This window comes from Lycorma delicatula, chromosome 1 (genome assembly GCF_047948215.1).
Source record: "Lycorma delicatula isolate Av1 chromosome 1, ASM4794821v1, whole genome shotgun sequence".
In the NCBI taxonomy this organism is placed as follows: domain Eukaryota; kingdom Metazoa; phylum Arthropoda; class Insecta; order Hemiptera; family Fulgoridae; genus Lycorma; species Lycorma delicatula.
In genome coordinates, this window is record NC_134455.1 from 352,059,353 (window position 1) to 352,083,200 (window position 23,848).

At 30.8% G+C, this 23,848-nt stretch overlaps 1 protein-coding gene across 1 annotated transcript in view; it reads left to right on the forward strand.

Annotated features, from left to right (window-relative positions):
• LOC142317916 (uncharacterized) overlaps window positions 1-23,848 on the forward strand; it is an 87,361-nt gene that overhangs the window by 61,837 nt on the left and 1,676 nt on the right. The window contains exons 17-21 of the mRNA XM_075354454.1: window positions 4,880-5,141; window positions 7,231-7,331; window positions 11,206-11,385; window positions 18,789-19,022; window positions 23,387-23,632. Coding sequence (XP_075210569.1) covers window positions 4,880-5,141; window positions 7,231-7,331; window positions 11,206-11,385; window positions 18,789-19,022; window positions 23,387-23,632 — 1,023 coding nt within the window. The remainder of the gene's footprint in view (window positions 1-4,879; window positions 5,142-7,230; window positions 7,332-11,205; window positions 11,386-18,788; window positions 19,023-23,386; window positions 23,633-23,848) is intronic.

A 23,848-nucleotide genomic window follows, 5' to 3' on the forward strand; every position in this document is an offset into this window, starting at 1 on the left:
GCTTTATATGGAAGTGAAACTTGGACAATCGGAGTATCTGAGAAGAAAAGATTAGAAGCTTTTGAAATGTGGTGCTATAGGAGAATGTTAAAAATCAGATGGGTGGATAAAGTGACAAATGAAGAGGTATTGTGGCAAATAGATGAAGAAAGAAGCATTTGGAAAAATATAGTTAAAAGAAGAGACAGACTTATAAGCCACATACTAAGGCATCCTGGAATAGTCGCTTTAATATTGGAAGGACAGGTAGAAGGGAAAAGTTGTGTGGACAGGCCACGTTTGGAATATGTAAAACAAATTGATAGGAATATAGGATGTAGAGGGTATAAAGAAATGAAACTACTAGCACTAGATAGGGAATCTTGGAGAGCTGCATCAAACCAGTCAAATGACTGAATACAAAAAAAAGGTACTGTTTAATTCATCAAAAGTCATATTTAAAAGAAAAGAAGCTCAAGTAACAAATAAAAAAAGTTTATGCATTTTGATGTTCCTTGAGATAAACAACTCTATCTATCACATTACAAGAAGTTTTTTAGGCTGTAAATTACATTTTTTTGCATTATGAAATATGGTTTTGTTAACTTTATATTTTATTTTTTGTCAAAACATTCTTTATTCATAAATATTTTGTAACACCTTAATTAATATTCAATCCGATTTATTCTAAACATTTTCCTTTTCCTTTTTTGTCTGATTGTTTTGTCTATTGATTGTCTGATTTTGTGGTACAAGATTGCTATTTAGTCAATTATTATGCTTAATCATAAAGTAGTTCACTTATTAAGATACTTTCAAGCCATATTACTGGGTGGGCAGGAATTAACTCCCTATTGAAAATTGTTTATAACTTTTTTAATACCTATTTTTATGAAAAAAAGTATTTTGTTCCTTACAATGGTAGAATTTATTACGTGATATCTCATTTATATCATTGCAGGTATCAGTACCAGACCATGGCACAATGTCTAACCTTGCAACAGGCTCAGCTGGCATCCTGGTACAAAGTATGATGGTTCGCGGTACAAGTACAGAGATGGTGACGAAGTGTGAAAGGACCTCATGCCTCAGTAGATGCAATGATCATAAGGAATTGCCAGTTGAAGCTAATGAACACAGGTTCTGTATCAGATGTTAGGAGATGCGGTCTCCCCTCAACACCCAGAATGGAAGAAAATGTGTAAGTGGTTCAGGAAATGTTCATTCGAAGTCCTCAGAAATCACAAAGACAGGCATCTCGCGAAAGTGGTTTAACTCAACCCACAATCTGAACTGTTCTAAGAAAGAGTTGAATTTTCATCCATGGAAACTACATTACTGCCAGGAATTATCGCCAGAAGACTATGATCATTGGTTGGAATAAGGGGAGATGATGTTATGAAGACTGGTCTGATATTTTCAATAATATCTTGTGGTCAGAAAAAGCCATATTTCACGTTGGGGTGTTTGTTAACTGGCACAGTTGTTATTATTGGGCAGGGCAACAGAGGATCTGAGGGTGGTTTTTGAAAAAAGCCAACATCGCCTAAAGGTCACAGTGTGGTGCAGCATGACAATCATGAAAGTTGTATGTCCATATGTCATTCGGGATGCAATGAATGCAGAACAGCAGCTTGATATGCTTGAAGATTATGTTCACGGTATTGTATCCACATGGGACAATTACAACAACCTAATCTTTATGTAAGATTGGGCTTTGCCTCACTTCGCCAGTCCTGTCTATGCGTGGCTCGACACCCATTTTCCAGGATGCTGGTTGGGATGTTGTGACCCCAATGAATGATCAGCAAGGAGTCCTGACTTGTTAGTCAGGGTGTTCCCTGTGACTTCTTCCTCGGGGAGTGGGTGAAAGAGGAAGTTTATTGCACAAAACCAAAAACTCTTGATGAATTGGAGGAGTGAATTCGCCAAGTTCTTGGAAGCATATTGCTGGATTATCTGCAGAAGTCTGTCGCAAACATCCCCATCCTTTTATGGAAATTGATGGATAATGGTGGTGCTTATGTGGAATTTTAGCAATGCATAACAATTCTACCATTGCAAGAAACAAAATGGTTTTTTTTCATAAAGATTAGTTAAGTATTAAAAAACTTATAAACAATTTTCAATAGGGAGTTAATTCCTGCCCACTCTGTAGATAATTGTTTGTATTAAAAGAAAATTACATTCATTACTAGAGAGAAAAAACAATTAATATGGTAAAAAGGGTCATTCCCTGTTTTGTTGAGAGGGATGCATACAATTTTGATTTGGTTCCCTTTGGAACCACGTATTAAACAGCACAACAAAGCATGATAACACAAATTATAAATTTTACAGTTATAAAAGATAAATGAAGCATAGTTACTGGAGACACACCACCATTGTTAAATGGTGACTATCATACAAAGGTTAAGCCAACTCTTCAAATAACATAGGCAAATAATATTAATCTATTTCATGAATGTTAACATATTTTTGGCAAAATGTGTGTTTCATAATTTCATATTTTTTCCAGTATGTAAGATCTTAGTATTAATGTTAAATTTAACATTTGCATGTTGAGATTAATGTTTTGTTTGTCTAGTTTCTGTGAGAAAATTTGCAAAAAGTAAATCTGTTGATGTGTGTAATGCCTTTATGTGTTAGCAGTTTCAAAGCATATATACACAATTATTATTAGGTCACACTTACCACTTGAAATCACCCCTCCATAAAGAGTAAAAAAGGATTCATTAGTAAAATAAAGGTGTACATGTTAAACTGTAATGAAAAAATTTTATTGATTGTTAAAAAAAAATTTATTTAATTTATTGATATGTACAGCACTCAAACTACCTAAAATTTAGAAAATATGTACACTTTTGAGTAAAAATTTGGTTCAGACTGACCAATTCAACTGACTATTTTCATATCTCTGGAACATATTTTTGGGCCCTTTTCAGTGCCTTACTGCCCTTTCAGTTGGACTCATATAATAATACTCAAGTTCAGTCTATTTTACACAAATTTTTGTTATATGCATAATGAAATTTATTTCCATGCTGTGTGTCGCTTATAAGTATTTTTGTAAAGTAGCAGTTGCTTTTAGATAACAATTCAAATTTGGGTAGCAATATCAAAACTACATATGCATGTGTGATTTATTTTGTGCATGTACATCATTCTCTTCATAAACAGGTGTGATAAAAAAATGAGAATTTTTAATTCTGCCCATTATTTATTTATTTATTTTTTTTGACTGAGTTCATCTTTTTCCCTGGTGATGAAAAAAGATGAACTATAATGTATATAAAGTATTTTTATCCATGTTAGACACGTAGTTCTAATTTGATAACCAAGTAATTAGGATGTATTTTATTATGAGTGTTGATTTAATTTATTTGAAGGTGATTAAGCAAAGGATGTGCATTAAATACAGTATCTGTATTATCTGTAGGACTTCAGTTGAGGTGCAGGATTTAGTTGAACTGTTTTGCAATTGTTTATGTACTTGCACTAGGTTTATAAGAATAAGTTAATTTACTTTCCTGCTTAACAGCATACTGTTTAAAACTACAATGCAATAATTTACAAAATTGCAAGAAAGAAATCATGATTGGTTATAAAGAAATTAAAAACAGGATTTTAAATGTCTTTAAAATATAGTTGCATTTGTCTTGAAAATAATTGAAATTAAAAAAACAATTTCTTGTCTTCAATTAGAACAACTATGAAAATTATGGAAATTGAAGGATTTTTCTAAATCAAAACTAATTTAATTTATTTTAACAATTGGACAATATTCTTCCATTGCAATGATTGGAACTTTTCTATATCATAATCGTACCCCCACATTTCATATTACCTATTGACATGTTTGAGTAATTTTGAGTCATCAGAAATGTCAGTTAATTGTTCTGCGATGTCGCTTTTGTTGAAAATTCAGTATTTTGGAAAATATTTTATTGTTACTCATTCATACCCAAAATGTCAGTCTAAATTACAATCAATGCAATTAATACTGTAATTGCTTGTTTTTTTGGTAAGATATATATAGTATCTTCTATTTCTTCAAACAAAATTGTAGCCAAATTGCTCAAAACTGGAAAAATGTGGAATTTTCAATAGATAGTAATAGCTTGAAAAATATTGTGATTTCTCATATTTTACAGTTTTTTTTTTTTTTTTTTACAAAATTGACTTACAGCTGTGATATAGTCCACCATTCCACCATGAACTTCACCCTAGTGACTTCCTCCAATATGAAGGCTATGCAGCAATTGACTTGTGATGGGATGGAATTGCCGACTATTTGTCCAGTCTGCCCCATTCTGGAATAATAGAGATTCTGGCAGGTTTCCTTCCCTTAGCTTAAACATCTGGATGCTTTAAAACTGGTTTTATTGTGCTAGATTCTTACCCTCACCTGTCCCCATGCAGTATAGGATTTCTTGGTGATGTAAAAATTAATGTACAAATTAGAGCATCTCTGGCTCCTTAGTGATTGTATTTAATAAATGCATGAATCCATCAAGACTTACCGTCTGACCAGAGATCATTCTTTTTTCTCAATCTGGCAGAACTTAAAAAAAATGACTTTCTGAAAATATGAGTTTCGCGTCAAATTAAAGAAAATTGTTTATGTATTTTGAATGAAACACATACTAGAAAATTATGTGCAAATAATTGTTGCTCTTTTCTCTATTGCCAATCCTAAATGTCTGAAATAAAAATCGTACTGTTCTCTCACTGTCTCATGACAGGTTCTTCAACAGGGTTTTATAAACAATGTAAATTGTAGAAATTTCTGATTTTGCAAAATTTGTAATTTCACCATATTGATAAATCCTTCATAGTGTGGCTTTGTTTACATTTCATTTTTTAAACTGCAATTATATTTTTATATTAATTTTTTCAGGAATCTGGTAGTGATTCTGTTCAAAATTTGGATTTAGTGAGTCGTAAATTAATTCCAGATGTAAAATTTATATATTTGATGGGATCAGGAGAGAAATTATGTGAATCAAGAGTTAATAATGGTTTTCATGCAACAATGATAACAAATTCTTCAGAAAATATAGATCCATCCTTGTTAACATCGCTTTGTGAATCGATTTGCTTACATTCATGGAAACATAAATTTTGTGTAGTTTCTCAGCTATCGACTGACAAAGATGATGGTAAAGTATTACACATAAAATCATTCTTATTCAATTGTATTTGTTCTTCAAAACAATGAGTCGCACAAACTCATGAATGACAAAAGTAAGACATATTAATGTCTTAGTTAACAGTTTCTGTTCTATAACCAAAAAGAAGTTTAGATCAAACAACGAGAAGTGCTTAATTTAACAATATTAAATGAAAAACGTTTACATATAAAACGTATCTATATTTTATGTGCATATTCATACGCTACAAAATAATTAAAAATGAAGGTATGAATTGTATGCTTATAAGTATACAATAGATAACTGCAATATTAACTGCAAAACACTAGTAATGATTGTTATTATAATTATTATTTAACTTTACATTAAATGAATTAGATATTATGTTTCATAACATTAAACCTTGTTAACAAGAAGCATTTGAATATTAAAAAAAAATGAATTAGTATTAGACTTTTAAAAATATATTATATGCTTGTAGAAGATATTTTCTGAATTATTTTGCAGTTCTTCTAAACGCACCTTTCTAGAAGAGAATTTTTTAAAATGAGTTGTTTAAATTTTTTTAAACTGATGTAAAACAAAGTAGCGCCTGAATTTGTAATTCTGTTCTTTCAATTTGTAATTAAATTCCCAATTCAGACTTCAGACAATAAATGAAAGAGGAAACATAAGTATCTGAAATGGTGGTATTACTACAATACTCATTACTTTTAACCAAAACGAGCATGTACATTTTCCTTAACCAAGTTAACTCAATTACAGTTTACTGTTAGCAAGAATTTTTATTGTCTTTAAATATGATTTTATAAAATGATTGTGCTTTTTAAAGTTAGATTATGCTTTAAAATATTAAGACAACACTGTATGTGTGTTTTGAGTCTTCATTAATCAGTATTAAAAAATTCTTCATTATTAAAAATTTGATTTAAATTTTTAATAAGACAAACTTAAAATGATTAAAATTTTGAATGTCAAAATGACTACAACCTATATATTTTTATGTTATACAATCCACTATTATGTAAAGAGGATGATGATAAGCAAATAAAAATGCTTTCAAATCATATTGATGATAAAAATCATTTACTACCTAGAAGAAACTTACAACAGATAATCAATTAACGTCTTCTATAAAATAATGATAGAATTTCTGAAATCTTTGCAATTGGTCATATGTAAAGATTGAAAATATAAAAAAAAAAAAAAATAATAAATACTGATCTCTGTTTTGGATTGCTCAGGTCTGGGTAATATTTTTTTTTTCAAATGGTATGGTTAGGTATGTTAATTGGTTCTTGTTATTACGTTATGTTCTTACTAAGGCTAATATTATAGCCTAATAACCTTCTATTAAGGCTGTTATATTAAAATAAAGTAACAGAACAAAATAAACAAAAACAAAACAACAAAAACAAGAACAAAAACAAAATAAACAACAGTTACTTTGTTTTATGCAATTTTATATTCTTTTATTTATGATTTTTATATTTCATGATCTTTGAAAATATTAAGTAATTTTTGTATCAATTTAATTTATTTATATTACTTTAATGTTCCTATAAAAATATAATTTATTTTTTGCAGAACTTCCTCTGAAATAAATTTTAAAATGTTTAAATCTTTGGTAAAAGTTATTTTCTCTTTCTTTAGACTTTATTTTTGCAATTATTTCTTGCTTGTGTTATTCAATTACAACTTTGTATCTTCTTTTTACTTTTATTTATTTTACTATGGTAGCCTTGGATGTGATTTGACACATTACACTAATCATTTCAATAATTTTTAAAATTTGAAAATATAAATGTTTAAACTAATAATTATCCAATTTTTATTTTTATTTTTGATTGTTCTGTGTTTATTTTTACACACAGAGTGAACAGTATTACCTAACAGTACTCTTCTATATTATCACTATAGTACAGTACTCTTCACTGGAAATGTACCTGGATGAATTTTGCATTAGTTTAACACCTTTAAAAGTTTTAATGTTATTCAACTAGAAAAAAATAGATTGAACAAAAGAAATAAAAATTTTACTATGTAATAACATTTATTTATAAAATTATTGCATTATATTTTATTTTTTTGTTTTTAGGTAATGATTATAGCAAAAAATTATTGGAAAATTATTTACCATCTGGTTTATCAGAACTGAAAATGATTGACTATTCAAAAAATACATACAGTTTCAGTGAGGTAACTCTGTAAATTAAATAGAATTTCTTTCTGTATACTGTTCTCATTAATGTGCTTTTTCACAAGATATCTTTGTTTTATAAAAGAATACAGCAAATTATTTCATTCTCATGATTCTGTTACAAAAAATCAGCTTTTAGGTTTAAAACCAGAACCAAATGTAAAGATCAAGCATGACATTAAAAAAGGTTTTCACCCTGATGACTTCCTATTTCCTGTTTAGCTTCCAGGAATCACTGTCAGGTATTACTTCAGAGGATGAATGAGGATGATATGTATGAATGTAAGTGAAGTCTTATACAGTCTCAGGTCAACCATTTCTGAGATGTTCGGTTAATTGAAAACCAATCACCAAAGACACCGGTATCCATGATCTAGTATTCAAATGTGTATAAAAGTAACTGCCTTTAGTAGGACTTGAATGTTGGAACTCTCGACTTCGAAATCAGCTGATTTGCGAAGACGTGTTCACCACCAGACCAACCCGGTGTCATCCTGATGACTCACATGTCCTGTGTTCACATACATGCCAAGCTTCATATCGGCGACTGCAATGGTAACCGTTCAGATGTCAGCGTGAGTACAGTCTACCTAAGCGCCTTCACAAGTGCCTTTCCCCACCAATCTAGCTGACTGTGCAACTCTCGCACCACTGTGGCAAATACACTTGCAGGCACTATACAGTCAAACAGTCCTTTTCAGGGTTACCACAAGGTTTTAAAGTGCCACGTGCCATTGAAGCCATTTGGCAACAAGTGGCGCCCAACGTGTGGTGAAGATCGTCTGGATGAGAAAACTGTACCTAGCCACGCCTCAGCCGACCACATGCTAGCTGAGAGACCAACACACAAGGCACCCAACAACATTGACTGTCTGGTTGGGGGCATCAGTGCAGCATTTCCGCCCGTGATAACCGCAACCTTCAGCAGCCTGCCATATGAAGACCCAAAACTGTTCCTCTCTCATCTGCAAACTTAGCTACAAGGATAGAGTGCCTGTTGAGCAAAAGGCCAAACATGCAGAAGGGCAGCTGAAAGGAGATGCTTTGTCCTGGGCCAGGCAATACAAAAATCTACAACTCGATTGGCCCAAGTTCATTAACCGATTTCGGCATCAATATAGCTGCCTTAAAACTACTGCTAACCTGTGGTCCCAATTTTATGGATGAATGCAAGGGGCTAATGAACCAGTGGAGCTTTTCCTACAGAAGCGGGAACTCATTCACCGACTAGCTCCACCTTATATGGTGAAATCTAACTTAGTACTGAATGAAACTGTGTTACAAAGACAAAGGCTCTACTATAATAACAATTTTATGATTAAAAACAGATTACTAAGAAATAAGTGATAAACTGGTGCTCGTGGCTATTGTCATGTTTGTTAGCTAATTACTGTACTACAAAAAAAAAAAAAAAAATATATATATATATATAATGTATATATACACAGTTGTATCACGAAGTGCTTCCGAGACTTTCATACCCTATTCTACTTATAAAAATAATGAAAAAATTCACAAACATATATCCTAAAAAGCTAAAACGCTCTTTTAGAAGAGACCTAGTCAGTGATCTGCCAATACTATGATTGGGAGGACCTTAGCAAAGGATGTTTGGCAGTACATCCAGTATTACTGCACATGCACCCACTACAAACAAGGGCCAAACCCTCCACCATGCGGTCAGCGACCTTGGAGGCCTACAACTTGTTGGAAGCATATAGCGATTAACTTAATGGGTCCATATCCAGAAACAGAACGAGGCAACTGGTTCCTAGTAGTGATGATTGACCTGTTTTCTCAATGGGTAGAGGCCAGGCCCATTCCTGGAGGTGACTCAGACACAAGGGCTGGATCCAGCTTGATGGACTTCAAGCAGCCGGCAGACCCATCAGAAGGAGCCGGCCCAGTGTAGGATTGCTTGGAGTGGACTGCTTCAGCTGCGCCAGCGGAAGATGACCAACACCGACCCTACACTGTGGGGGGGGGGGGCTCTGGGGGCCACCACTGCCACGCTGTAATGGGGACCCAGCTGCCACTGAGGGGAAGCTCTGTCCTATTCCAATAGACATGTCAACATTGCCAGAGACCAGTTCCGAACCCAACAGCTTTTTTCAAGACTACCTCGCAAAACACAAATGGTTCTTTTCAGGATCATCACTTCAAAAAACTCAATTAGCCCATTTCAGGGTTACTACAACGTTTTAAAACGCCACATGCCATTCGGCACCAGTTGAAATCTTGTGTTAAAATTGACTGATTATAGCAAATCCAAACCGTGTGATTATTTTTTAATCATCATTGATTATTACTGAATTATTATAGTATTACGATATAAAGCCTGATGTAATTTTCATATTCAAAATATTTTCACACTCAAAAAATCATAAAAATAGTTAATTGTTTGTTTAACTTAGAATAAAATAGATATTTCCACATTCCTGAGAGTTTTCTCACATTCAGTAACAGTTTTGTTGTCACATTCTTTTCTCACTTTTATCAAGATTCGTATCTCTCATTATTACCTATTTTAAATGTAAAATAAAATACATTCAACAATAAATAATTAAATAAATCATACTGAGAAAAAACCTAAAGTTTAAAAAATAATACTTTTTCAGTTTAGCTTTAAAGTTTAACTCTTTGAAGTCTATTCCTAATTAAAAAAATATTTTTGAGATTAGGAGATCTGGGTGTGTTCAGTACATATGTCAGTCATTATCTACAGGTAGACTACCTATCAGATACCAAAGACATACTGGGTCTTAGAGTCCTGTTATTCTCAGCATGCAAAACCTAGCAGGATCATCAGATCTACACCTAAAAACTAGTAATAGGGAAGAAGGAATGAAGGGTGTGGAAATAGGGTGATGAAAAAGGTTGATTTACCTAACAGGGTAAATAAGGGTATTTTATCATCATATCCAGAGCTCAAAATCTTATAAGATTTGAAGTATATGCTTATTACTTAAATTTGCATATTACTGGACTTTTAATTCTAGTGGTATTGTATTCATAATATATAAGTACATATGGGGAGAGTCTACCACTCCCACTGTGCAAAGAAAAAATGAAGTGATAATAGTAATGGCAATGAACATGTTATCATTGATCTACTTCTTTTGCTAATATTTCAGGACAGATCTTTTTTAACTTGTGAAACAATTTGTTTTATATTCCGTTTACAGAAATAGTGTTTAGAGGTTTTTATGCAATATTATACTTTAAATAAACAAATTTATTAAATTTAATGAAATAAATGCCCTAACTTGATTTATTTTCCATCTGTTCACGATTTTTTTTCCTGTAAAAATGTTTATTTTACGAACATATTGAAATATTTTAATGTAATTCACTCTATATATAACATCTACAGAATAATTAAGTTTGAAAATTTTACCTTTGAAAGCTCCAAAATGGAAATCATTAAAACTGTTTAAATCATAAATAGCTCTTATTTTATTGAATTGTATTTTAATTATATAAAATGTTAAGCCTATAATTGTGAATAAAATGACACCTCATTTGATCAAAGTATGATTAAAATTGTTAAAGTGAATCACAAAAATTATGTGTAAAAACAAATACAAAATTATCAGACAGCTTCCTATAGAATCAAGAAAATGTTGAATGCTTAGGGTGTGGAATTGAAAGGAGAGGAGTAATATCAAATAAAAGGTTAACGCAGCTATTAATAATGTCTTTAGTGTAATAAATAATGCTCATAATTATTAGAAGGAATTGATGTAGAAAGATTTAATGGAAATCTAAATTTTTCTAATTAAAAAGTAATGTATTAAAAAGTACCATAATTAATAAAAACTTTTAGTTTTGTACAGTTTATAATTGATTATATATTTTAAATTTATTTTACAGATAAGATCATTATCTCCTCGGATGGGTGATTTACCAAGTTCAACACCAATATTTATATTACCAGGATTAAGTTTAACATTTATAAATTCACTAACTTTACAACTAATGGTTCCTGTTTTTTGTGCTGAAATACCACAAAAAATACTGTCAGCTAAAGAAGCCGCAGAAAGTCTTATTGGGGTAATATTATAGTATATTTTATAAACTATAATATTAGTATTTATTTGCTATATTATTATTCCTATTACATTACATTAATACCAGTGTTTACTACATTATTACTTTACATTATTACATTACTTACTACCAGTAAGTACATTACATTATTACCAGTAATACATTACTGGTAATATATTTACATTATTATTTACCAGTATATTATTACATTATTTACTATCAATTTTCTGATTAAGGTTAGTTTTCTGTAAGAAATGTTGTTAATTCACTTTCTTGTAGACACGATAACTGCAGTAATTTTGCACCAGTCACTTTCAAATTATTGCTTAAAAATAACTCACCCAAAATCTTGGTCGTGTTCGTTAACGGCCAAAATCAGACCATGGGGAAATGGGGGAATTTTCAAAAAAACAACAAAATATCACTATATTTTTTTTAAAGTAAAATATCGAATTCATTTAAAGTTCCTACTATTCTTTGGATAAGGGCCTAAAATTTATCTAAGTAAAGTGTTTGGATATCACAAATCATTGGCCTAGGGGTTTTAAACAATGGGGTTTGAAGAAAAAAAATTATACCTCCCTTAATAGGCACAGAAACGAATTGGTTTACAGTGATTGTTAGTCCTCTAAATATTACCTAAAATTTTTGTCTGCAACAATTTTTGATATGACCAACCCTTACAGCAAGGTATGACCAAAATATTGCTGGAATTGTAAGAAGATGGGGCTTGTCGTATGCTAAACATGTGAAACTTTTTTACACATGCAACCATTGTCGTATTAGTAAATTTGAAGTTTTTCATAACTTTAAGGTGTAAATCTTTTTTATTCTCTACATAGCATCGGTGAAATCTACTTCCACCTTCCGGCATGCCGAAAGGGATTTTTTTTTTTTTAATGGTTTTAGCATCTTGCTGTGTTAATCTATTAATTTTATCATATCTATTTATATAGAACGACTAATGCTCATGCTAAAACACACAGTTTGATATTTTATTGGATACAGTTCTTGGATTATATCTCCTGTAAGAATGATTATATTTTTTAACAGTGTGATAACACTTTTAAAATACTGAAATTATGAACAACATGCTTTTAAATTAATGCAACTATCCTGCCAAAGTTCTTTTGGAGCTGATGAGCAGCAATTTCCGCTTTGTAATTTCTGTTATCACTGTTGTTAATACCAACTCTTTCAAAAATTTGGATGCGCCTGCTAATATGTAATTGAGTAACATACTCAATCTATGTTGTTTTATTGTATCTATATTTAATATTTTGTTTTTTCTTCAATTTAGATTTCATAAGGTTGAAAATTGTGGAATCTCACATTGTAAATACTATGTGGGCGGGAAGTCTCTTTACACTGTAATAAATCCAACTTAATCGGGCTCTACTGCTGCCAATTCTCACTGCTAATATCTCTCACTGCTGCTGGAAAAAGTAGCGAGGATAAGCCATGCTAGGGATTGTCTTGTGTGTTCATTTCTAGTTGGATGACCTTAGTTGTAGTGGAGCGTGGAATAATGGCAGATATGAGTGTGTTCATTGTTGAAGAGCATTTGTTAGCTTGTGTGTGGTTCCACAAATGTCCGCATACTGGTAAAACATTGGAGAACATTATGAATGACTTCTTTGTGCGTTTTGGCAAATCGTCACCATCACAGCAAACATATTAGTGATGTAAAAGAAAAAGTCTTCGGCAGCAGGAAGTGTTCTTGATACGCCATACAGTGGAAGGCTGTGCACTCGAGCTGAGGTGTGTTCTGCTATGGAGGTGTTGATTCAATGATCATTGATCATCATGATCATTGATGAAATCAACACACAAACATTCTGCAGAGCTGAGCATTCCAAGATTAACAGTAAGAAATCATATGTGGAAAGACTTGAAAGTTAAATGTTTTTGTCCAACCATAGTTAATGAATTGAGTGATAATGACTTTCATTGATTTGTTTATGCATGTCAGTCACTGCTTGAATGCTTTCCGAGAGCAAACAATAAAAAAGAACGTCATATTCTCAGACAAGTGTGCGATTTATCGAAGCTCTTGTAACTGAAATATTTATTCTGGGTGAAAGATAATCCTTACTTTTTTGAGAAAATCTAACACCATCCACCTCATGTTATGATTTGTGCTGGAAAGACAACCTTTGGAATGAAGACTAAATATCAACCTTGGTCATTATCTTTTCAATGGCGCAGTAAACACAGTTATCCAAGAATGATTGACAAGTGATTGCCCCCAGAATTAATGGCAAAAGGGATCTTATTACATTTTAGGAAGATGTTACTCCACTCCATTTTGCTTTGAATGTCCACAGACATCTCAATGAAATTTTTCTGAATCGCTGGGGTCGGATGTGGGTCAGAAGAGTTAACGGCTTCATTGCCTAGGCCAGCAAGAAGCCCTGACCTCACTATACCTTACAATGCACTCTGGGGTTTTGTAAAACAGATCTGGAAATGTAGATTCATCAATGACGAACAGCTCCAAGACTGTTCAGTCAGCGTTTGAAATTATCACCCCTGACATGCTGTTGCAGTTGAACAACCGAAACTGGAAGCACATACAGGTGTGCTTTGAATATGGTGGAACTCATATAGATGTTTTACATCCGTAGAAGGTAAGCTGCAACTATCCTAATAATTTCATAACCAGCATAAAGGGACTTCCTGCCCATCCCATACTACTTGTACAAATTTCAAGTCATGGTTAATCACTCCTTTTTGTACAAACTGTTTGTACAGGCTGCTTTTGTTGTCTGTAGTGTTTGTATGTGTTCCTTCCACTTATGGATAAGTGTATGATTCTAGTCTGTGCATTGTATTGTTCACTGAAATCATACATTCATATCTGATTCAGGTCATTGGACCAATGCTCCAGGTTATTAGATCTGGATATTAAGCTTAAACATTCTCTGATATTCGTCCATAGCTTTTCTTTCCTCATCTCCATAAAACATCTTCTTTCCATCCGCTTAGATGCAACGTTTCTATTCTCATATGTGGTCTGCCTTTTGGTTGCCTTCCTTCCATTCATACTCTTATCCAAACAATCTCTACTTGCTTTTTTCAATCAATTCATTCTTTAAGTCATATTTCCTTATTTTATCCCCACTGTAATTTGAATATCTCGCACACATAAGTAACTTCTGATGCAAAATGTACATTGTAAATTAATATTTTTATCTTCTGTGAGACTGAAGTACTCCATAATAGATGTTGTTACACTAGGAAAAATTTGCTTCTTTTCCTTAACCTTTAAAATTGCCCTAACTTTATTATCTTAACTTCCTGTTATTGATCTCATGACTGTTCTTACTATTCTACTATCTGTCTTCCTATTCTACTATCTTATTTTATGTCTGTACCAAGGTATAAATTTTCCCAGTTTCTTTGAAACTATATCCTGCATCGTTTAATAAATCTTACCCCAAATAACAACTACCATTTCACTTTTCTCCTTACTTGTGTTCCAAACAGCATAATTCCCATTACTCATTCCTTATATCCTAATGATTTTCGTATACTTCCAGTATTCTCACCCCAGATTATTATAGCATCAGCAAAAATCATTGAATTCATTTCTACCCTGAATATTTGCTTTAACACTCATGGTTATAATTTTCATCACTATATTAAATAAAAGAGGTTTTTTCTGTCTACACTCCTTTTTCGTATTTATTACTCTTAATTAAGTCATTTGCTTTCTTAATATGTGAATGAACAATAACATACATATCCTAACTATAATGTCAGTTTTAACCAGCTAACATGTGCAATATTTAATCAACAAAAATACAAAAATTACATTATTCTTCACACAATAATTCATAAGTCTTGCATCATACTTTGAGTAGAATAATGTTTTATAAATTTTTTTTATAATAATTAAAGTTACACCTTTTATTTAATTTCTATTACAAACAAGTGCATGCACTGTATTCTTTATCTCTGACCTGTTTCCCATATCTACTTAAACATTCTATATAACTGCTACTCACAAATGGTCATCCACTTCTAACAATTACGCCATTATTTTGTCTGCACTTGAAACCTTTCCTCCTCTCATTCTCCTTACTTCTACATCCATTTCATTCCAAATGATCTATTCTACTTCTTCTCCTAAATCATAAACTTCCATCTTCCCTGTATAATCATTACCTATAATTTGTCGACCAAAGTGGAAGTGATTTTCTGAAATCCTATAAAATTTGCTACAAAATCCAATTTGCTCGGCTCTGATGACATTCTTAGTTCAGAAGTTATTAATAATCAAAGTTGAAAGTTTGTGCACAACTATTTTGTTCTTTACCTTGTTGTGAGAGTGACTAACATCTGTATGTAATTTGGTTAATATTTTATTTAAAAAATAGAAAGTATAAGTAACAGTAAGTAATTTTTGTGTTTTATGATTTTTAGCATATACATTTCTTGTTTTATGCATTAAAATGTGTGAGCAAAAGAGAATAATAATAATGTAACAACAAAGACTTGAATTTAGCTCTGTTTTTTTAATAAAACAATCTTCCTGTACAATTATCTTTAGTTGAAGTACCAGTACATGTGATTTATTTGTTTTAAATTATGTATTTATGGTATAAAGAAAAAACTTTACATTTTTGTGAAATAGATCTGTAAACTAATATTTTAAAAATTATGCATTAAAATGTTAGGAAACTATTGTTCAATGAAATAAATCTTTTAAATTTAACTTTTGATTTACTGATAATTTCAAGTTTATCCTTTTGCACCACAATTCAAATATTCCATCAGATAAAAAATACCTCAGCATCAACAGATTGTTAGAAAAAACAAATAATGAATTAGGAAATAATTAATTCTTTTTTAGTTGGACTTAGTTATGAATTATTATAAATCAGGTGGTAAAGATTACTAGAATGATGTTGTCTGGTATGGAAACTGTAGTCTAATTTAATTGTAGAAAATAAGTTTTTATTAATACAAAAGGCATCAGGAAAATTCTGCAATACAAATATAAACCCAAGAGGATTTATTTTTGTATAATTATTTTTTATAATCTATTTTTATTATAATTCTTCAAAATAATTTTCACCACACAATATACACTTCATCCTTCAAAACCAGTCTTCAAAAAGCCCTATCATGTTTATTGTTTATTCAGATATCTGAGCACATTCATTGTTCCAAGCCCTTTCTTTCTTTTTCCTGTTTAGCCTCTGGTAACTACTGTTTAGATAATACTTCAGAGGATGAATGAGTGTAAATGAAGTGTAGTCTTGTACATTCTCAGTTCGACCATTCCTGAGATGTGTGCTTAATTAAAACCCAACCACCAAAGAACACCGGTATCCACGATCTAGTATTCAAATCCGTGTAGAAATAGCTTTACTAGGACTTGAACGCTGGAACTCTCGACTTCCAAATCAGCTGATTTGGGAAGACGCGTTCACCACTAGACCAATCTGGTGGGTTATCGTTCCAAGCCCATAGGAGGTCATCATCACTCACAAAATGCCTTCCTTTCAGTCTGTTCATCAACTGAAGGAACAGTGTGAAGTCACATGAAGCAAGGTCAGGACTCTAGGGATGGTGCTTTAATAGTTTTATTCCTATGCAGGCAAATACGAAAAGTGAATTTTGGAGAGGTGCACTGAAGCGTTAACATGGAGAAGAATCTCTGTATCCATCCACCCTTGAGTTTGGGCACAGCTTCTTGAGAGCTTTGACAACATTAGCACCTATTCCTCAGTATACGACTTTCTGTAACTGTTTTCACAACACAACTTACTTTAAAACTCCTCACACTAAAAAATACGGCCCCCCAGCCTCTTCTTCACTGTCCTGGATTTTCCAACAGCCAAGGGGATCTCCTAATCTTCAAACCCAGACTTCATTCTAAGTCTTGGTTAGGACAACATAATAGTACAGTCAAGATTTGTCATCAGTCACATTACTGTTCACATAGGGAGATTTCCCATTCTAAATTTTTTCATTATTTCACACCATGAAACACGACATGCCATCTAATCGTCAGTCAAGTTATCCAGCACTACAGATTTAGAAAGCTTCACAGAATAACACAAACTACTGATATATTAACGCTCAAGAACACCTCTATTTTATGATAGGTTATATTTTGTCTATCTAAAGAATTTTTCTTATTGCAGCAATGTTACCCTCAATTACAGATGAAGATGATCTACCTAACCTTGAAGAACCTTGAAGCAACGTCAAAGCCAAAATTTCCTCTTTCAGATTCTCAGTATCACCTAACCATTGTTGTAAAATAAGGGTAATTCTCTCCAAGCCAGAAAACCACTTAGTCTAGATAAGAAAGAGTCATTTCTTCTAGTCACTGATCAACACCTCAGTTTTCAAACACCTCATCACAACCTCTTTTCACTCACACAGCTAAAAAGCAAATGACACAGTGATAGTGCAGGTTGTGGGACTATCTAAACACTCACCAACTTGTAAACTACCTGTGATAATCCGTTCTGTAGTATTCCATAACTTTCCTAATACTCTTTGTACCTTGTTCCTTGATAAAATTTATGATTTCTATCAAAGCTACAAATGATCTTTTATTAAAAAATAACTATTCAAAAATCTTATTAATAAATAGTCATTATAAGCTGAACAAAACTGTTTCTCACAAGTCCCAAAAATTTCTACCAAAAAATAGCTTCAAAGCAGGAGTACTAAGGGCCTTCTACTCATTTGAACCGTTACCTTTGATTACATTCTTATTCTCATTAAAAGGCAGCAATTAAATATATGTGTGCCTTTTAGTTAAAATTCTTAGAATTATACATCATACAAAGTTTCATAGTAAGTTTACCAGCTCAAGTTACTTTGAATGTAACTTTGTAACAAGCCCATCAGCTTTTCAATTCAATTTACTGTTCTTCTTATTGTGATGATGTATATATGATTAACTTCTCTAAAGATTAACTTTAACATAAAGGTATTACATGTACAACACTACATAAAACTAAATATTCTAGCATATATAAATTTATTAAGGAGACATGAATTCTACAATATTATGTAAAATTTTATTTAAAAATCAGTAGATCTTTTATTGTCACCTTACAAATTCAACTAGATAAAATCAAACATTTGTTGGGACTGTTAAAAAAACAAAAAAAAATCAACTGTGAAGAATGCTGAAGAATGAGAATAAAGTTGAATTTATGCAGTATGGGTGACTTATGGTTTTGGGGACTATGTAATTATTCAACCATGAAACCAAACACAATCATACTTTATGTAGTTTCAGAATGACGTAGTTAACAGAGAAGGTCCTTATTGTACTCATTACAAATTATTTCCTTCTTTGTAAATTGCTTGTATTGTTTTGTTTTGTTTTTTTGCCAAGAGATTACCTGTGTAATAATGAAATTTTGTTTCAGCCTCTTCTTGAAATTCAGTCAAATGGTCCTTATAATATAATTGGAGAAACGTGGAGTGGAAGTATTGCTTTGGAGTTGGCAAGACTATTAGAATATGCCGGTCACACTGTCTTGGTAATACTATTGACTGCAACTCCACACACATTTCAATATTTAACTAAAACACTTGGCTCATATGATTGTGTTAATTTTAAAAACACAATTTTCTCAACTATATTTCAGTTACAGTCTAATGTAAGTATTACAATCAGTTTAATATAAACAGTATGTGTTAATTGACTAATTCTTATCTAAGAAAAATGAGGTTCTCTTTAGAGTAACACTTTTTTATAAAATCCAGGATTTAGATTAAAATCTTGTATCTTCTATACAAACAATATTAATTATTAAATGTGAATGCTGAAGCTAATAAATGATTATTGGACATCATTATTACCACTGGAAATTTTCTTTCAAAATATATTTTACTCGTTTTTAAATGATGAATATAACATTTTTTTCTTTAAGAAGAATTACCTTCTTTTACTTTGTTTTTAGCTTCCAATACCACCATTAGATATTGCTTTAGAGGATGAGGTGAAATGGCAATAACGTATGAAAATGCCTACCTGACTGAGATTCAAATCCAGGACCTCCAGATAAAAGGCCAAGAAATAAATGGCACCACTTGTGCCATGGTGACCAGCATTTGTATCTCATTACTTCTATGAGATTGAATAATTAGAAACATAATTCGTAATTACATTCACCTCTCATCATTGATAAGTTTAACTGGGCCTAGTTTCTGAATTTAAAGAAATAAATAATTTGTTTCTTAATGTGATTAATTTTGTTTATAGAATAGTTTTTTAAATTATTCAGTTTTTAGATATATTAAAGTTTGCTTCCCATTTCTCATCATGTATGGAACAGTTAAAAATGTAGTGAATATTTCTGAAGTAGTTTATTTGACCGAATAAATTTACTCTTTGATCACTCACTAAATAAAAGGGTTTCCCTGCACTCTTCAAATGATGAGTATTGTAGATGATAGGAGCTGAACAACTGGTCCAAAAGATTTCATGGAAGCACAGTCCTTCACAGCTTATGAACATCCCCAAGATGGCCAATGAATATCCAAGTAGGATATTCTGGGATATTCTTTAGCAGGTTCCCTGATCCATAATGCTATGAGAACACTGCTAAGATATAAAACTATTCAATTCTGGTGATATTCCAGGCATGTAGTTGTCTTCTCAATTCTTTTTTTTTTATCATATAAATAAAAACTACTAAAAGCTTGATTATTTTTATTTAATTAGAATAATCTCAACTCACAATTAATAAAAACATTAATTAATACTGCATAACTAATAATTCACTGTTGTACATCTGAGTATTTTTGTTTACTATCTAAGGACAAATTTAAAAGGCTTCATTCTCTTTCCAATAATAAATAATTTTTTCTCATTGCAGGTTTGCAATGAGAAAATTTAAATTATTTATTTTTAAAATTTAAATTATTTATTTTTATTATAACTATTAATATAGCCTTTTCCATGAAAGAAGTTGAACAGTTAAACTATTTTTGGTGATTTTTGTCATTAATATGCAAATTGAAGAAGCATTAGCAGGATAATAATACTCCCAGAGAACAGGATCTAGATCTCATTTCATATGATTTTATATTTTTGTTTTTTTCAGGGTGTTTTATGGGTTTTAAAGTATTTGTTGGTTTTTATTGTTTCTTAGCTTGCTCATTTATATTATACAGTTGTTTATAAATCAGTCATACTTGCTGAAATTATTCTTTATGAACAGCTCTTTTTAATTTTGTTAACTGAACCAAAAAAAAAATATTTCTATAGTTTAAGTAAATTAAAAAAAAAAATTGTATAACTTAATGTCTGAGGTAGCACTAGTTTTGGTGGAATGTAACCACTGTAAAAATTGTTAGGATTGATTGATGTAAGTGAGTTGATACAGAGTTTAATTTTATAGGAAAGAACAGGAAAGTTCTTAGGAGTTAATTTATATTCTTATTATTCAGGAATTAAAGTCAATAGATATAAAGTGATATTGCAAAACCTGAAATTAACTGTTTGGTTTACTTTATCATTATAATTTATAATTTTGTGCTCTATTTCTCTGAAGATTATGAAGGAAGTTCTGTGAAAGGAAATTTTCATTAATCACAAAAGGTTGAACAATTCTTTTTGCCTAAAAAGTCATATCTATCAAGCAAATTTATGGTTCCAGAAATCTGGGTTATATCATTCAGGATGCCTGAGCATGACTACTAACCATAGTTATTAATGGTTAACAAATCATTAAAAAATAAAAACATCTTATGATTCGGGATATGAATTACATATTCTGTTGTAATGTATTACCTTCTTTCAGACTAGTGCAAACTAAAAACCAACCATTGAATGAATCCAAACTATGTATAACCTATTTATCTATATTAAGCTTGGTAATGTTGACTCTAAAATCAATACTATCATGCATTGAAATGGTAACTATTTGTATTATATAACTCTTAAGTAAGAGTAGTCTTTTTCTATCAGTTATAAATTTCACTTGTTTTCAGAATTGCTCACCAATAAGGTTTCATTTCATTTGATAATAATCAATGCCTTTTAATCATTCATCTTTAAAACAGACATTTCTGATCAGTATAAACATGTACATGGATTTTATTCGTTTTTTCTTCTTGTCTATTTCACATTAATAAAATAATCTTGTTAAGTGCGATAATAATCTTGTCAAACATGTAAGTGCGACCTATTTTTATGAATCTCCTTGATGAATTGATCATCATTTATTTTAATTTCCTTCTAGAAGTGTATCTATATTCATATTTAGTGCATTTCTTACACAAATATTTTATTTAATAATCTAAATAGAGATATTGTTTTTACATCTATACAAATTTCTTTATTTCCAGTCATCGCTTGTTGCATTTTGTTAAGTAATTGTTTTAGAAAAAAATATGATGTGAACACCACATGACTTCCTTGTACGTCTAGTGAATTACATACACACATTTTTTGCTGCACTTCATTTAAACTTATTTCATTTGAAAGTGAGATACGATCCTCCAGTTCTCTAATAAAGTGGACAGTACACAATGGCATTGTGATAGACATCACATTTTTTTGAGTTGTCTGTATCACCATTTTATATTTGTTTACTTATTAATTTTGTTACACATTGCTCAAGTACGTAGTGTAAGTAAGAATGTGTCAGATTCGTAATCATGCACACATCAGCACAATTCATGCACACATCAATTTGAATCTGACTTCATATACATAATTTTTTTAACTTTTTTTTTTTTAATTTAACTGTATTGATTTATTAATAATTATTAACCTCTGAAAAAATTTTTCAATTAAACTGAAAAGTACATAAAATTTTATTTCACTATTAACTTTTGATATTTTTAATATTTTTTATTGTTATTATTGAATTATTATTTATTGTAAATTTTTTTTTAAATCTGAGGTTAATAATTATTAATAAATCATATATTTAAATTAAAAAAATACATATATACAAGTATATGACGTCGTATTCGAATGATGTGCCCCCTTATAAGATCCAAATACTTCATTAATTAAAATTTTAGTGGCTATAATTATGGAACTAATGAAAATAATTATCGCTTATGATGTTTTGTTTAAAAGCTTTCAATGAGAGCTTATTACTGCAGTTAAGAAAAATTCCAAAATCCAAATTTTATGGATTTTGGGTTTTTTTGGCCAATTTTTTCCTATTGATTGCAATCAAAAGGAAAGGTGCATAACAGGGTGTTACAACTGTCCTAAATCAAAAATTTTAACATTCTACGGCTAGTCGTTAATGAGTTATGCGAGATATATACATATGTACGTACGTTTGTACAGACGTCATACTGAAACTAGTCGAAATGGATTCAGGGATGGTCAAAATCCATAATTCCATTGAAATATGAAAACCAAAATTTTTTGAAATCACAATACTTGCTGTATTTGTACAAGGAAGTAAAAATTAACATTAATTGAAAGTGATTAATATCTTAAGATTTATTGAAAAATTTATTTTATGAATTTTTTTAACAAATTTTCTGTTAGTTTTAGTTATGGACATATGGAAGTTTTAACTGGACATATGGAATTGAATGGTCAGATAATATTGGCTTACAGTACAGTGTAAGTGTGTTTTATATTATATTACTTTGTGTTCTACATACAAAGTAGTATGTTTGTATTGTAAGTTGTCCTTTATAAGACTGCCAAACTTACAGTTAAATAAAATAACATCATGCACTACTTCGGGGAAGGTTTTTTTTTATAAAAAAAAAGCCTGACAAATATATTCATTTTATATATGAATATTGTTTAAATCATTAATTATAGAATCACAAACCAGCCAGCCAATTGCTGTATCATTTTTTACTTTATAGTATATTGCTTCTAAATCAGATAATAAAGTTTAATTCTCAGTAATGTCTGACATTTTTTCTTCTAACATTTCAATTCATCATATCTGTCCTATTACAATTATATGTGTAATATGTCCAAGGTAATAAATGCAACAATAAAATTAGATGCGATTAACATTTATATTTACAGATGTTTGACGAGATAACTGGATTTCACGATGAGGATGTAACATGGGATGATTGTGTTACAAAATTGTTATCAAAAGAAAAATTTGGAACTATTAGCAAAGATGAAGAAAAACTACACAATTCGCTTAATTTCATTCATAATCGAATATTATGTACTTTAAATTATGAAATGCATCCTCTAAAAAAAGGCAACATTGTTATAATTCATCCGGACAACTGTTTGACTTTAGATTGTGATTTGAATAAGGTAAATAAAAAAAAAAAAATATATATTTTTGACTCAATTACTCTACACTTAACACATCTTTAGCTGTAATTTTTTTATGGATATACTTCAGATTTCAACTATGATTAGTGATATTCTGATACTTTTATATATAGTGTGTAATATCTGCATAAAATTATATGACATACTCTAAGATTATTTATGCAATTTTTGGGGGAATTTATTAGTCATCTAGTT